General features: G+C 39.0%; 1 protein-coding gene across 5 annotated transcripts in view; it reads left to right on the forward strand.

Annotated features, from left to right (window-relative positions):
* The window catches only part of aldh18a1 (aldehyde dehydrogenase 18 family, member A1), a 26,399-nt gene continuing 9,470 nt past the window's right edge, over positions 1-16,929 (forward strand). For 2 of the 5 annotated variants that reach the window (XM_061966648.2, XM_061966654.2), the window contains exons 1-12: positions 1-241; positions 352-470; positions 3,433-3,584; positions 7,132-7,281; positions 7,354-7,461; positions 11,082-11,240; positions 14,173-14,263; positions 14,593-14,717; positions 15,683-15,827; positions 15,905-15,978; positions 16,111-16,210; positions 16,298-16,518. In XM_061966648.2, the coding sequence (XP_061822632.2) occupies positions 389-470; positions 3,433-3,584; positions 7,132-7,281; positions 7,354-7,461; positions 11,082-11,240; positions 14,173-14,263; positions 14,593-14,717; positions 15,683-15,827; positions 15,905-15,978; positions 16,111-16,210; positions 16,298-16,518 (1,407 nt within the window). In that variant the 5' untranslated portion in view covers positions 1-241; positions 352-388. The remainder of the gene's footprint in view (positions 242-351; positions 471-3,432; positions 3,585-7,131; positions 7,282-7,353; positions 7,462-11,081; positions 11,241-14,172; positions 14,264-14,592; positions 14,718-15,682; positions 15,828-15,904; positions 15,979-16,110; positions 16,211-16,297; positions 16,519-16,929) is intronic. The other 3 variants (XM_061966652.2, XM_061966651.2, XM_061966653.2) reach the window with 3 other exon arrangements.

The following is a 16,929-nucleotide window of genomic DNA, read 5'->3' on the forward strand; positions in this document are numbered from 1 at the left end:
GACGATTATGAAAAGCTACTTCCGACACTCGGGAATGAGAAATGTGACCTGAGCAGGGCGGAAGTGCTGAAAACAGCGAGTCGACACTCGTGTTACTTTTCAATCAGTGTCATGGAGGAGGAGGTGGAGGAGGGAGAACCCAACCATAGCCTCCAGCTAGAAACTTTCATGTAGTTTACTGATTAAAGGTTATAAGAGCTCATTGGGAAGACGGAGATTACCAAGAGATCATCTGCTCATTGTAAGTATGAGCACACACTTAAATATTGCCCTACTGGAATTCTGTCATGGCTGCCCAGCATCACTAACACAGAGGATGATCTCTCTCACTGACAGTATTCTTTACTACAGAAACAAGTCAGAAGTCACATTCCTAACATTGGTGAGCATGCTGCTCCGGAGGCTGTGTTCAAGGACCCAAGTGGACCCCCCAAAACTGTCCTGGAGGACCACCAGGACTCTGTCACAAGGCAAGTCGGGCTACACCACACCGCCATGTCTTTAGTATGTGAATGCATATGTACAAATATTCATATTTGTATGTAAAATGGAGATTTGACTGGCGTTACCTTATATCGGGTGTTGGTTTAATCAACTCCAGAAAGTACCAAGCATGAAGGTACAAACATTTTACACAGGAATTATCTTGCGTGGTAAGCATAACTGTTTTTTCTGCTTAGAATTTGTGTCTTGAAACCACAGTTCCCGTATTTTTCGGATTATAAATCGCTCCGGCCGAAAATGCATAATAAAGGGGAAATGTATTTGATAAAATCCAACACCAAGAATTAGGGCTGTGAATCTTTGGGTGTCCCACGATTCGATTCAATATCGATTCTTGGGGTCACGATTCGATTCAAAATCGATTTTTTTTTTTTTCAATTCAACACGATTCTCGATTCAAAAACGTTTTTTTTCCCGATTCAAAAAGATTCTCTATTCATTCAATACATAGGATTTCAGCAGGATCTACCCCAGTCTGCTGACATGCAAGCAGAGTAGTAGATTTTTGTAAAAAGCTTTTATAATTGTAAAGGACAATGTTTTATCAACTGATTGCAATAATGTAAATTTGTTTTAACTATTAAATGAACCAAAAATATGACTTATTTGTAAGCCACTGTGACACTATTGTTCATTTTTTTTATATAAATGTCTAATGATAATGTCAATGAGGGATTTTTTAAATACTGCTATGTTGAAATTGTAACTAATATTGATACTGTTGTTGATAATATTCATTTTTGTTTCACTATTTTTGGTTTGTTCTGTGTCGTGTTTGTGTCTCCTCTCAATTGCTCTGTTTATTGCAAGTTCTGAGTGTTGCTGGGTCGGGTTTGGTTTTGGAATTGGATTGCATTGTTATGGTATTGCTGTGTATTGTTTTGTTGGATTGAAAAATAAAAAAAATAAAAAATATTTTTTTCTTAAATAAATAAAAAATTGATTAAAAAAAAAAAAAGAGAATCGATTCTGAATCGCACAACGTGAGAATCGCGATTCGAATTCAAATCGATTTTTCCCCCACACCCCTACCAAGAATAGACATTTGAGAGGCAATTTAAAATAAATAAAGAATAAGTGTACGTATAATTTCCTTTTCCATGCCATTTTTGTTCAGCCCTTCTCAGTTTGTATAAGTTACCGCCAATGTTGAAATGATACATTTTCATAGGTACGGAAGTAGCAGGGTAGCATCTTTTTTTTCACAATGCACTTCTGCCATGACCCGCCCCCGCCAAATTTGTATTGGTTGACGTGTGTGTGTGACGATTGCTGATATACGCCTAGTCTCTTTCGTGAATGAGATAAATAATATTATTTGATATTTTACGGTAATGTGTTAATAATTTCACACATAAGTCGCTCCAGAGTATAAATCGCACCCCCGGCCAGACTATGAAAAAAAACTGCAATTTATAATCCGAAAAATACGGTAATTGGCTTGTAGGTTAATATGTTCTTCTGAGAACCAATATCCTCTGCGGTGGAACTTTTTTTCTAAAATGTGTTACTCAAAAAAACAACAACCCTAAAACAAATGTCCACCATTGGGGACGCTGGTTCTCAGGAGGATATACGTCATTAGTATAATAATAATACATAAAAAAATCTGGTGTGGAGTTCCTCAAAGTGTCGCATTTTGAGAACAAATAAGTTAGCATCGTTCTTGTCGGAAGATATTTGTATTGTTAGTATGTCGCGTCAGAAAACATTCATCTTAGTCTTGAATCGTTCAAATTGGGGCAGGACATTATAAGCTTTTGCTTCTTCCTGCTCCTCTTCGGACATTTTTGATTGTTTGAGACTTTTATTAGTAGATTGCACAGTATAGTACATATTCCGTAAAATTGACCACTAAATCGTAACACCCGAATAAGTTTTTCAACTTGTTTAAGTCGGGGTCCACGTTTGGACACATGAATTGAATTTATTTAGTTAAAATTGTATCGATGGAGTATATTTTTGGTTGTTGTGATCGAAATAACGGACAAAGTCTAAGTCTAAAGTCTAAATGAACTTGCATGAAAAGCTAGTTTACAAACATTTTACACAGGAATGATCTTGCATGGCAAGTATAACTGTTTTTTTTGCTTAGAATTTGCGTCTTGAAATCGCAGTGAATTGGCTTTTTGGTTAATATGTTTGTATGTTCTTCCGAGAACCAACATCCCCTGCAGTGGAACTTTTCTTCCTAAAATGTGTTACTCTGTCAACCCCCCCAAAAACAGAACACGCTGGTTGTCAGGGGGATATATGTCCCTAATATAATAAAAAAAAAAAAATCTGATGTGGAGTCCTTCAAAGTGATGTTAGCATCAGTCTTGTTCGAAAGTTATTTGTAATAGTATGTCGCGATAGAAAACATTCATCTTAGTCTTGAATCGTTCAAATTGGGGCGGGACTTTATAAGCTTCTGTTTCTACCTGCTCCTCTTCGGACACACACCATGTTATTTATTTATTTTTTTCAATTTACCTTGTTAAAATTGTATAGATGGAGTATATTTTTGGTTGTTGTGATCGAAATAACGGACTAAGTCTAAAGTCTAAATGAACTTACATGAAAAGCTGGCTATCTGAGTACATTTGATCAAAAATGAATAGAATGTTTATTTATGAAAGTATGGGAATATATCAAGTCTGGGAAACTCTGACGTGCTCTAAGATGTACTCTAATTTTTGCCTGTCTGCCTCATTGTGCCAGAGGGATGTGTGGTGTCAGCAGAAGCTTTTTGCGCGTTCCCTGCTGATGTTGCAGTTTTGACCTGCTGATACTGGAATGAGGAGGTAGGGTTGGGGGGCCGGGGGGTGGTCACAGCGTTCACAAGTCAATGCGATCAATCGTGAAACACAAAACTAAATAAATAAATACTACGTGCACACTTACATAATGCTAAATGATACTAAAAGGTGTTCCTTATCCACACAGCTCCACAAGAGAGACCCCATGGCAGCCCCTTTGCCCACCGCCGCGAGCTGCGCCACGCCAAGAGGATCGTGGTCAAGCTGGGCAGCGCAGTGGTCACCCGCGGAGACGAGTGCGGCCTGGCGCTGGGGAGGCTGGCCTCTATCGTGGAGCAGGTGGGTACATGACTGGGGACGAACAATAACAAATGGGATGTATAGAATGGTCATACACTACTTCATATAACAATCAACTATGCCTGTGAATATTGGCATTCTTCTATGTACTTGTGGCCCCCCTGCTAATTGTTTAGAGCAGTGTTTTTCAACCACTGTGCCGCGGCACACTAGTGTGCCGTGAGATACAGACTGGTGTGCCGTGGGAGAATATGTAATTTCGCCTATTTGGGTTAAAAATACTTTTTGCAAACCAGTAATAATAATCTGCAAATGTGCCGTTGCTGAGTGTCGGTGCTGTCTAGAACGCGGCAGAGTAACCATGTTGTACTCTTCCATATCAGTAGGTGGCAGCCGGTAGCTAATTGCTTTGTAGATGTCGGAAACATGGTTTGTTGTGATAACAATATGCAGACGACAGCGTGCAGGTAAAAAGGTATCTAATGCGTAAACCAAAAATAAACAAAAGGCGAGTGCCACTAAGAAAAGGCATTGAAGTTTAGGGAAGGCTATGCAAAACAAAACAAAAACTGTACTGGTTGCAAAGTAAACAAAAACAGAATGCTGGACGACAGCAAAGACTTACTGTGGAGCAAAGACGGCGTCCACAAAGTACATTCGAACATGACATGACAATCAACAATGTCCCCGCAAAGAAGGATAGCGACAACTTAAATAGCCTTGATTGCTAAAACAAAACATACAGAAGACATGAAACTTCTACAGGAAAATACCAACAAAACAGGAAAAGCCACCAAAATAAGAGCGCAAGACAAGAACTAAACACTACACACAGGAAGACACCAAAAACCCCCAAATAAGTCACGGCATGATGTGACATTACTTTGAGACAAGAGCTATAGTCATGCATGGTTGGCTATGGTTTGAATTCGTATCCAACACTTGCGAGAACAACTTTTTATTGTCAATATCAGCTGCTGAGTTTAATGTTTTTATGTTTTCTGCTGGTGGCGTGCCTCCGCTTTTTTTCAATGACAAAAATGTGCCTTGGCTCAAAAAAGGTTGAAAAACACTGGTTTAGAGGCGTGCGGCGCATTCTAAAAATAATAGTACTAAAAATATGAATTTAAAACACACAAAAAATAGAATACAAGAGCAAACAGGTGTAATGTAATGATAAAAAGATTAAATGTTGACGTTTCATTGTGCGTTTCCTTATTTTCTGTATTTGTTTTCTTTCCAGCGCTCTTATTTCAGTTCCACTTCCTCTCTGGCTCTCGGAGTGCTGCTTTCCTCACCTGTCCCTAATTAGCATCCTGAGCACTTCTTCTTCTTTATATGCCAGCCTGCCCTGCAGTGCAAATATAATTATGTACCACACACATTGTGATTTATCAACACTCATCACAGTTTTACAAGCACTATTTTGTGTTTTATTCTGTAGCCGCTGCACAGACAGACGACGGACGGACGAGAATTCTCCATCCTACGTGTACATTTCAACATATTTGGATGGTCAGAAATAGAAAATATTAGACATATCGACTATTCAGCAACATCATTTTATAGCTGCTAGATTACTTTAGGGCTGATTAAATCAAATTAAATTGATGCGTTTTGGTGTATTTTTTTTTAATAACGTTTGTTTTTTTCACATAAAATATACATCAATTAAATATTTCTTATATGGAAAAAAACTTCTTGAAGTATGTATTTTTGCGTGTTGAGCGGAGTAAGTGCAGTCTCTTTCCAATGCATCGTCAGATGTAAAAGAAAATAAGAAAAAAAAATGGTGTCAAGATGCACTGCATGGCGCAGTTGGGAGAGTGGCCGTGCCAGCAACCTGAGGGTTCCTGGTTCAATCTCCACCTTCTACCAACCTCGACACGTCCGTTGTGTCCTTGAGCAAGACACTTAACCCTGGCCCCTGATGGGTCGTGGTTAGGGCCTTGCATGGCAGCTCCCGCCATCAGTGTGTGAATGTGTGTGTGAATGGGTGAATGTGGAAATAGTGTCAAAGCGCTTTGAGTACTTTGAACTTGGTAGAAAAGCGCTATACAAGTATAACCCATTTATGACTGTTTCTAAAATCATACTTGCCAACCCTCCCGGATTTTCCGGGAGACTCCCGAAATCCAGCGCCTCTCCCGAAAACCTCCCGGGACACATTTTCTCCCGAAAATCTCCCGAAATTCAGGCGGGATATATAAACAGCATACCTGCCCAATCACGTTATAACTGTAGAATGATGGAGGGCGAGTTCTTGGTTTCTTATGTGGGTTTATTGTTAGGCAGTTTCATTAACGTCCTCCCAGCGCGGTAACAACACACAACAACAGCAGCAGTCACGTTTTTGTATACCGTAAAGCAGTTCGTCTGCCGTAAACAGCAGTGTTGTGACACTCTTAAACAGGACAATACTGCCATCTAGTGCATTTGATGAAAGCACTTTTGTACATGCCACACATCAATGCATCATCAGAGAGGGTGTTCAGCATGGTTCGAAAAATAGTGACAAGGATGGACAATTCAACCCTTAACTCAACAATGAGTAGATGAGTGTTATGTGTGTGTATATGTGTAAATAAATGAACACTGAAATTCAAGTATTTATTTTATATATATATATATACATATATATATATATATATATATATATAATAAAATACATATATATATATATATATATATATATAGCTAGAATTCATTGAACGTCAAGTATTTCTTATATATATATTTATATATCTATATATATAAAATACTTGACTTGGTGAATTCTAGCTGTAAATATACTCCTCCCCTTTTAGCCACGCTCCCATCCCACCCCGACCACGCCCACCCCCTCCCCCCACCTCCCGAAATCGGAGGTCTCAAGGTTGGCAAGTATGCTAAAATATCCACAAAAAGTCGATGTCTCCTGTATGCTTGAAAACACGGCAAAACGCCACAGGTAGGAGCATGATAACATGAATGTGCAGTGAATGAGTGTCTCTGTGGTGAAGCCCCGTACATGCAAAATCCTCAGGCGGTTTGCAAAACTTTACAATTGTATACACAGTCTTAGTAAATACACATGCAACATGCCCACTAATAGTACACACTATTTTATGGATTGCTCACACTGTTTAGCACGCGGTATTTGGATCTTTGTTAATCAGACCCATACTGTAGCTAACAGCCAAATTTTAGTAAGAAGGCAATGTTACTACGGTATTAGCACAAGAAAAAAAGTGCTGGCGCATGATGGAGCAGCGTGGACACAAGATGCCCCCTTCACATTTATGACTGCCCCCTCATATATGCCTGCCGAGGACATGCCTAGAACCTGTAGGTGGCTGACAAGAACAAGTGTCTACAATTTGAGCAAGATTGGTTAAAAAAACAAAAACATAACCGCCATCAAGCAAAATGTAGGCACAACTAATTGGCGATCAGTCATTGAGCATTTGTCCAATTTTAGAGTATCTGTACTGCATGGATGCAAGCATGTCTTTCAAAGTTTGATACTGAACTTTGATGGAGAAGGCAAAGAAAAACCAAAGCGCTCAAAGACTGTTTTGACCGACCTGTGTGTTCTGTCGTCCAGGTGGCCGTGCTGCAGAACAAGGGCCGTGAAATGTTGATAGTCACCAGTGGAGCGGTGGCCTTTGGCAAGCAGCGACTACGACACGAGGTCCTGCTGTCGCAGAGCGTCCGCCAGGCCCTGCACTCAGTTCACAGTCAGCTGACAGACATGGTCATTAGCAGCAACTCATTTTAGCGCAACAACCACAGTCCTAATTGTCTGACTTTTCTTTCATTGTTGCAGCAGTCAGTGCCGTTGCTGGAGGCCCGAGCCTGTGCAGCAGCAGGCCAGAGTGGACTGATGGCCCTGTATGAGGCCATGTTCACCCAGTATAGCACCTGCATCGCACAGGTACATCCACTTTTATTTCTCTTAACTAAAAAAGGCACTTTAATGTCCAAATGATTACTAAGGATGTGAATCTTATAACAACTATCGATTTGATTCGATTCCAATTCTTGGGGTGATGATTCGATTCAAACCAATCCTCACAATATATTAGGTTTCTAAATTATAATGAAACTTTTTTCAAAGCAAGTTACGGGTTACAAAAGCTCCTCATGGCCTCTGACGTTCTGTATGAAGTATACGCGCAGTTACCGGGAGTAAGCGCCGAGATGGCCTAAAATTGTCTTTAAAAATGTATTTTATAAAAAAAAAAAAAAAAAAAAAAAAATGGATATGGAATTTTGAAAATTATACATTAATTTACAAAAATAAAAATAAGAATCGTGATTCGAATGTGTATCGATGTTTTTGTTTTTAGTGTTATTTTTCAATATATTGAAATTATATTGTATTTTATATTAAATATTGTAATTTTTCAGGCCTTTTAAACTGGGCTATGATTAGTTGTTTTATTATTATCTTTATCACCCGCTCTATTAAAATAATATAATTTATACATTTACTAGGGGTGCTCAAAAAATGGATTTTAATTTGTATTGCGATTGTTATTTATTCTGATTGTAAATCGATCCATAATTTAAAAAATATATAAAATAAAATATATATTTATGGTATATATACACAGGTAAAAGCCAGTAAATTAGAATATTTTGAAAAACTTGATTTATTTCAGTAATTGCATTCAAAAGGTGTAACTTGTACATTATATTTATTCATTGCACACAGACTGATGCATTCAAATGTTTATTTCATTTAATTTTGATGATTTGAAGTGGCAACAAATGAAAATCCAAAATTCCGTGTGTCACAAAATTAGAATATTACTTAAGGCTAATACAAAAAAGGGATTTTTAGAAATGTTGGCCAACTGAAAAGTATGAAAATGAAAAATATGAGCATGTACAATACTCAATACTTGGTTGGAGCTCCTTTTGCCTCAATTACTGCGTTAATGCGGCGTGGTATGGAGTCGATGAGTTTCTGGCACTGCTCAGGTGTTATGAGAGCCCAGGTTGCTCTGATAGTGGCCTTCAACTCTTCTGCGTTTTTGGGTCTGGCATTCTGCATCTTCCTTTTCACAATACCCCACAGATTTTCTATGGGGCTAAGGTCAGGGGAGTTGGCGGGCCAATTTAGAACAGAAATACCATGGTCCGTAAACCAGGCACGGGTAGATTTTGCGCTGTGTGCAGGCGCCAAGTCCTGTTGGAACTTGAAATCTCCATCTCCATAGAGCAGGTCAGCAGCAGGAAGCATGAAGTGCTCTAAAACTTGCTGGTAGACGGCTGCGTTGACCCTGGATCTCAGGAAACAGAGTGGACCGACACCAGCAGATGACATGGCACCCCAAACCATCACTGATGGTGGAAACTTTACACTAGACTTCAGGCAACGTGGATCCTGTGCCTCTCCTGTCTTCCTCCAGACTCTGGGACCTCGATTTCCAAAGGAAATGCAAAATTTGCATGGTTGGGTGATGGTTTGGGGTGCCATGTCATCTGCTGGTGTCGGTCCACTCTGTTTCCTGAGATCCAGGGTCAACGCAGCCGTCTACCAGCAAGTTTTAGAGCACTTCATGCTTCCTGCTGCTGACCTGCTCTATGGAGATGGAGATTTCAAGTTCCAACAGGACTTAGAGCCTGCACACAGCGCAAAATCTACCCGTGCCTGGTTTACGGACCATGGTATTTCTGTTCTAAATTGGCCCGCCTACTCCCCTGACCTTAGCCCCATAAAAAATCTGTGGGGTATTGTGAAAAGGAAGATGCAGAATGCCAGACCCAAAAACGCAGAAGAGTTGAAGGCCACTATCAGAGCAACCTGGGCTCTCATAACACCTGAGCAGTGCCAGAAACTCATCGACTCCATGCCACGCCGCATTAACGCAGTAATTGAGGCAAAAGGAGCTCCAACCAAGTATTGAGTATTGTACATGCTCATATTTTTCATTTTCATACTTTTCAGTTGGCCAACATTTCTAAAAATCCCTTTTTTGTATTAGCCTCAAGTAATATTCTAATTTTGTGACACACGGAATTTTGGATTTTCATTTGTTGCCACTTCAAATCATCAAAATTAAATGAAATAAACATTTGAATGCATCAGTCTGTGTGCAATGAATAAATATAATGTACAAGTTACACCTTTTGAATGCAATTACTGAAATAAATCAAGTTTTTCAAAATATTCTAATTTACTGGCTTTTACCTGTATATATATATAGATGGATGTATATTTAAATCAATTTTTAAAAACACGTTTTTAGGCCATTTCCATGCTTACTACAGTAGCTGCACAAATAAATAATACACCAGCAGCCAAGATAGGCTTTTGCAACCAGTTTTGAAAATGTTTAATCATAATTTTTATACTAAATAATATATCGCAAGAAGTTAGTTTGAATCGAGAATCATGAGTTGTTGTAAGAGCCACATTGCCACACTTCATCATTGGGACCAATTTTGGTCCAATTGACGAATTATAACCACACATTTTTTAAATAGTCAGTTTTGGTTAGTAATCTGTTCAAAAAAGTTTAACAATAACAAAATTGTTTGAAAACCAAAGCATTTTTTCCCATAAGAAATAATGTCATTCCAAATAATCAGTTGCAAACCCCCCAAAATTTTAACACAAAACACATTTTACAGATAATAATGGTTTTACATCCAGAAAACAATGTGAAATACATATAAATGTTGAATGAAATGGATAACTGATGATTTATAATTCATTGATATAATTGATTGCTGGCAAAGACGGCGATGAGCAGAGAGCAGGGAGCTGAAAGCCACGCAAACGCCACCTTCTTATTCTGTTGCAAATGTTTTTTTATTCAATAGTGTTTTTTACCTTCTTTATCAAAGTGCTGGCACTCACAACTTTCTTTGGCCCCAATGTGGCTTATTTTGAAGCCGTACTTGGAATTCCATGCTGCTCTGTTTGGTACAATGTTTAGCAATGTTTGAGGCAGCATAAGGTACGAAAACGTGGATTAGGGGTGATGATACATGACATCATTTATGGAAAATGTTGCATATTTTGTGTTTTTGTCTATTTAAAACATCAACAGGTCTTCAAAAAGACAAAAAAATTATATGAAAATAATCATAAATCTAAATATGAGGTTGGGTTTAATGTTTTTCCAAATATTTAAGCAGTGGAAGTGAAAAAAAAAATCTAAATATTGAATTTGTATTTGACAAAGTTAATGCATTAAAACATGAATAATTACAATACAAATATTGCAGCAATCATGTATAAACATATTAATTACACAATTTATTTTGATGGCACATGCTCCCTTACCTTAACTGTAGTTGGTTCTCTGAAAGGCAGCGTTAAGTAATTAAGAATTATTCTAGCAATTAATTTACTGCAATTCATCGCGATTAAACAAAATTCAAAAGTGTAATTATTCAGATTAAAAATGAACCTTTTGACAGCACAATGTTTTACGAGAGACGTACTGTTTTGGGACCAAAGGTAAAAAGTGTGTCTGCGTTTGTAAGAGGCCTTAAGGGTTAAAGCCTTTGTTTTATCATCTGTCGTTTATCATTTAGATTCTGGTGACCAATCTGGACTTCTATGATCACCAGAAGAGGAAGAACCTGAACAGCACCTTGCAGGAGCTATTGCGCATGAACATTGTACCCATCATCAACACCAACGACGCCGTTGTGCCCCCGCCGGAGCCCGACAGCGACCTGCAGGGGGTAAATGTGGGTAAAGATACGTCAAGGGTGGCGGGCAAGGCTGAAGGTGTCACGGTGCACAATAGACAGTATACTGGATTATACAAAAAAAATACCTGATTTTCACATATTTTTAAATATAAATATGGTGTGTGTGTGTGTCATTTTATATATATTTTTTACAATTTTTTTGCATTATCCTTCACCCAGCAGGCACAAGGTAATTTGTTCAATGTTGGATCCATGTTGTTGGTTGGGAAATGACCAAATTTCAATAACAATAACAATAATAATACACTTTACTTTCTGTGCACTCAAGGACACCGTACAAAATCAAAACAATAAAATCAATTGGATAAAAACAACAACAAAGGTCGATAAGATTTACAGTGAATAAGCAGTCAGGAATTGGTGTGTTTTGAATCTTGATTTAAAGAGGGATATGGAGTCGATGTTACCAAGGTCTGGTGGTAATGAGTTCCTATATTATTATTATTATTATTATTATTATTACAGAGGTTTATTTGAAATAGGGACAGATACAAAAACATAGACATCTGAAACAGTTATCCAATGTATGCATCATAGTGTTTGTAGCCAAAGCTAATTTACAACACTTGTCCCCAACAACAACAACAACACAGACCCAACATCATTAAAATAGGAAAATAAAAAATAGAATAAGGCAAAGATGAGTCGATAATAATGATAATAGAAATAATACAGACAAAGTGCAAACTAGATAAAAGCCAATAATAATAATAACACAGACAAAGTGCAGACTAGATAAAAACCAATTAGTAAAAACTAAACATGGGAACACGATTGTTGCTCAACTAGCCATAATTTTTTTTTTTTTTTTTAAAGTGACAAGTGCAGGTATACTTTTCAAAGTGTCAGGTAGAGAGTTCCATAGTTGTGGTCCTTTTATTGAAAAGGCAGTCTGGGCAAAAGATGTTCTACGGAATGGAACGCAACAGTTGCCTTTTGACATTACTTGGGTGGTAGACCTGGTACCACTTTGCAGTCTTGTAATTGCCTTGCAGAGCAATTGGGGAGCGGAGTTATCCAAGCATTTAAAAACCAGTTTGACTGTGTCTAACAAAATAAAATTGGTAAAACTTAAAAATATTGTATTTGATTAAAATTTGGCAATGATGATATCGTATACTCTTCTTGTCGCGGTTATAAAGACACTCAATGGTTTTGATTGATGACTGGTGTGCCTGGGGCCATGTAGTGAAGCCATTAGATATGTGTGAAAGAATCATTGAATTCATAAAAGTAAAAGCACAGCTGAAAGTTAAGCAGTTTCTTATAATCTTAAAACAGCCTAGGATTGCCTTTAGGGTTTTACACATTTTCTTAATGTGACTTTTAAAATTCAGCTGATAGTCTATGAATATGCCCAAATATTTGACTTCAGGTACTTGTTCAATGAGCTCCTCATTAATTTTTATATTCAGGTTTGTTTGAGGTAGCTTTTTTATGGAGAAGCAAACAAGAGTTAGTCTTTTTAGTGTTTGGGGTTAAACAGGATGATGCCAGCCAAGATGCTATTTTGTCTAATTTAGCATTTAACTTCTCAGCAACTAGAGTACAGGTCTTAGGTGATGTATATACGACTGTGTCATCCGCATACATCTGTAAATCTATATCTGTGCATACATCTGGTAGGTCATTGATGTATAGACTGAATAGTATCGGTCCCAAGACACTACCCTGAGGCATCCCCGTTTCAATTTTGCGGAAGGAAGATCTCACATTATTAATGGTGACACATTGTTCACGGCCCTTTAGATATGACTCAAACCAGGACAATGACTGTTTGGATACCGGTAAGTTGAATTTAGTTAGTTTTGAAATTAAAATCTCATGATTGACTGTATCACATGCTTTTTTTAAGTCTAGAAATACTGCACCGACCACCTGTCCTTTGTCAAGGGAATGTTTGATCTTTTCATAGATGATGGGCTGAGCGGCTGAAAGCTCGGGCACCCATGTTGGACAGTTTATATAAGGGGACAGTGAGATGGATGGATGAAGAGGATCTTAGGGAACGTGAGGGCATGGCGACATGGAGCAGGTCAGAGAAATATGATGGAGAAAGGTTATGGATAGCTTTGAAAGTGAGGATAATTATTTTAAATTGGATACGGTGTTTGATGAGTAACCAATGGAGTTGTTGCAGAACAGGGGTGATGTGCTGGATTGAAGGGGTTCTGGTGATTATCCAGGCTGCATAGTTCAGGAGAAGCTGAAGTTTGTGAAGTGACTTGTGAGGGAGACCAAATAGGAGTGAGTTGCAGTAGTCCAGGCGAGAGGTGACAAGGCTATGGACTAGTATGGCAGCAGTATGTGGGGTTAGGGAGGGGTGAAGTCGATTAATGTTGCGTAGATGAAAGTAAGCAGACCGGGTAATGTTGTTTAAGTTAGCTTAAAAAGAGAGTGTACTGTCGAGGATGACACCAGTCAAATCAACGTCACAACCCGACATTGAATAAAAGTTGTCAAAAAGCATGTTGTTTCAATGTTGCATTTGTGTTGTAGAATATTGGTTGGGAATTGACAAAAAATTCAATGGTCAAATTAACGTCAGAACCAGACATTGAAACATGCCTTTTGAGGACGTTTAATCAATGTTGTATTTGTGTTGTAGAATATTGGTCGGGATATGACCAAAATTCAATGGTTAACATCAGAACCCGACATTGATTAAACGTCGTCAAAAAGCATGTTGTTTCAGTTGCTCAACATCAGGACCTAATTCAACAAGTTCTCAACATTATTTCAATGTCTTGTGCCTGCTAGGCATTTCTTATCTTTTTGTCAGTATTTTTTCATTAGATCATGTAAGTGTACCTAAATTAAATGAAAAAGGAGTAGTTCATACAGTAAAATGTGTTGACGTACATTAAGCTTGTTTTCCAGCAGTTTTTCTTATTAGCGTATTCTGCAGGTGATCAGCATTAAGGACAACGACAGCCTGGCGGCGCGTCTCGCCGTGGAGATGAGGGCCGACCTGCTAATTGTGCTCTCTGATGTGGAAGGTATGTGTCGCCACGGCAACGGCACCGGGCTGGGGGGTTTGGGGTCAGCTGTCGGGCTAACGACACCATCTGCCTCGCTCGTGACCAAGTGGGCTTGACGCCTCTCAGGGTCAACTGGTCCATTGTAGAGGGACAAACACGGACCTTCTGTCTTCAGGTCTCAAATGGATGCTGATGGAGTTGACTCAAGCAGTGTTTGCGTACATCAGTCATCCGTTTTGAAAACGTCACTTCTCAGAATCAAATGGCTTTTTTTTTACCCCTAAATTGTCAGTCATTTGCTTTTTAACCAGACAAGTCTGTTATATAAGACCTTGTTGATGTCACAGGACTGTACAACAGCCCCCCCGGAACCGATGACTCCAAGCTCATCGACACCTTCTATCCCGGAGATCAGCAGTCCATCACCTACGGGACAAAGTCCAGAGTGGGGATCGGCGGTATGGAGGCCAAAGTACGTTGAAATATGCTTAAATCAATGTTATTCTAGTTTGACTTTAGGGGCCTCCATTACAAAAGAATGTGTGGATTCCACACGCACAAACCTAAATAAAATCAGCTTTATAAAACAATTCTGCACACACTTCTGATTATAACTCCCTGACGTCCTCCCACGATCATTCATAAATGGTCATGCTAACTAGATCAGGAAAATGCCGCTGATCTAATCCACAGAATCAAGTGTTGAACTATCAATAAAGGAGACTGCGACTCCAAAGATTAATATTTTCAGATTGATGCATATTACACCAAGCACCGTAACATGATAATTTTTTTAAAGGCTAAGTAATGGTATATCTAATAAAAATAGCAACTGGAATGTCAATATTTGACAAATCACAGTGTCCTTTTTTGCATGTAATTTTTCTATAAATACCAACGTTTGGGATGGAAGTTTTTACGTACATTTCACCCCTGTTGATGCAACTTTTTTGTACACAGCAGGCTTTATACAGGAAATGAGGCCCTTGGTCTTCTATCTTCAATATTGTGCTACAATTAGGCTTGGAAAAGTAAAATAAAATAATGGACACAGTCCCAGAAATATTTTGCTATGTTTGTTTGTTACATGTGAAAAGCACACAGATCAGAGTTAATTAATTAGTGAGCAGGATTATGCAAAAACAACAAAACCACAAGAGGCGTGGTGCGTGGGCCGAGCCACAAACCTTCAAATTGTGGTCTAGGTCTAGCTAAAGGAAGTCCAAAGCCCAGTCTCAATGAATCGGCGGCATGGAGGCCAAAGTACACTGAAATGTGCTCAAATAAATGTTGCTCATTTGTTTTTGTTTTTCTACCTTTTTTTTGTGCTCCTAAAAAGGATTGAATGAATAAAATAAATAACCTTTTAAATCTAGGAAGTCTGAAAGTTTGGAAATATTTTGTGACATTCTAACTAATTTCTGCGCTCGTCTGCAGGTCACGTCGTCCATCTGGGCGTTACAAGGTGGCACCTCCGTGGTTATCGCCAACGGCACCCATCCAAAAGTCACCGGCCACGTCATCACTGACATTGTGGACGGGAAGAAAGTAGGCACATTTTTTTCTGAGACTAAACCAGCTGGTGAGTGCGCCCGAGCTTCTTGAGGGATCCACAGTGATTAAGTAAAACAAACTATAGCCTCTTTGAGTTTTATTTAGGCCCGACTGTCGAGCAGCAGACAGAAACGGCCCGAAATATGGGAAGAAAGCTGGCATCCTTGAGCCCGGAACAGGTAAGAATCCAGTTTCTTTCTTTTTCAGTTGCTGAATGGCTAAGGCAAGTCAACCTTAACGTGCATGCATCAACACTGACCTCTAGTGGACGAATGCACGTATGCACCTGTTACTCTTTTAAATGCTTGCAGAGGCGCGAGATCATCTACCACCTTGCAGACCTTTTGGTTGAAAGGAAAGAGGAGATTCTCTCGGCCAACAAGATGGACTTGGAGCTGGCAGTCAGTGCAGGTAGCACAACTGCACGTACACACAGACATGAGGCTTCAACATAACTTACTCAGACAACTGAGAACGTTCGTCTTTTCCTCTCTGCAGGCCAACTTCGGTCCGCCATGCTAAGGCGTCTCAGCCTGTCGGCAGCCAAGCTCGACAGCCTGGCTGCGGGTCTGCGCCAGATAGCGACCGCCACCCTGGACAGCGTGGGCCGGGTATTGCGCAGGACCAGGGTGGCTCACAACTTGGAGCTGGAGCAGATCACTGTGCCGATCGGGGTTCTTCTGGTCATCTTCGAGGCAAGGCCCGACTGTGTGCCGCAGGTAACGGCAACATGGCGTCCTTACTTCACAAATCGGGTGGTGCTGTTTTGGTTAGCGACAACAATTACGTTTAGGTTCATTAAAAATTTTTAGAGAGGAAGCATTATGTGAGGGAGGGGGCTAATTGGTACAAGTCAGTCACAATTTGAGAAATGTATGCTAACTTACATTTTTTTTTGTACTTTGAAACACGTGAAAACTGACTTTTTGCCAGGATAGAAGTCAATGCAGAGAAATGTGTGTTTTGTTATGCAACCACACAAAAACATTGCAACCAATAAAAAGATTTGCAAAAAATATATATATATTCTGAAATTTAAAAAAAAATTTCAAACAAAAAAAATCTTTCTTTTGGTTACTAATTATTTTTGTGTCTTTTTTTGGATGAAAATATTTTTTTGGGTTACAAAA

This window comes from Nerophis lumbriciformis, linkage group LG11 (assembly GCF_033978685.3).
Source record: "Nerophis lumbriciformis linkage group LG11, RoL_Nlum_v2.1, whole genome shotgun sequence".
Classification (NCBI taxonomy): domain Eukaryota; kingdom Metazoa; phylum Chordata; class Actinopteri; order Syngnathiformes; family Syngnathidae; genus Nerophis; species Nerophis lumbriciformis.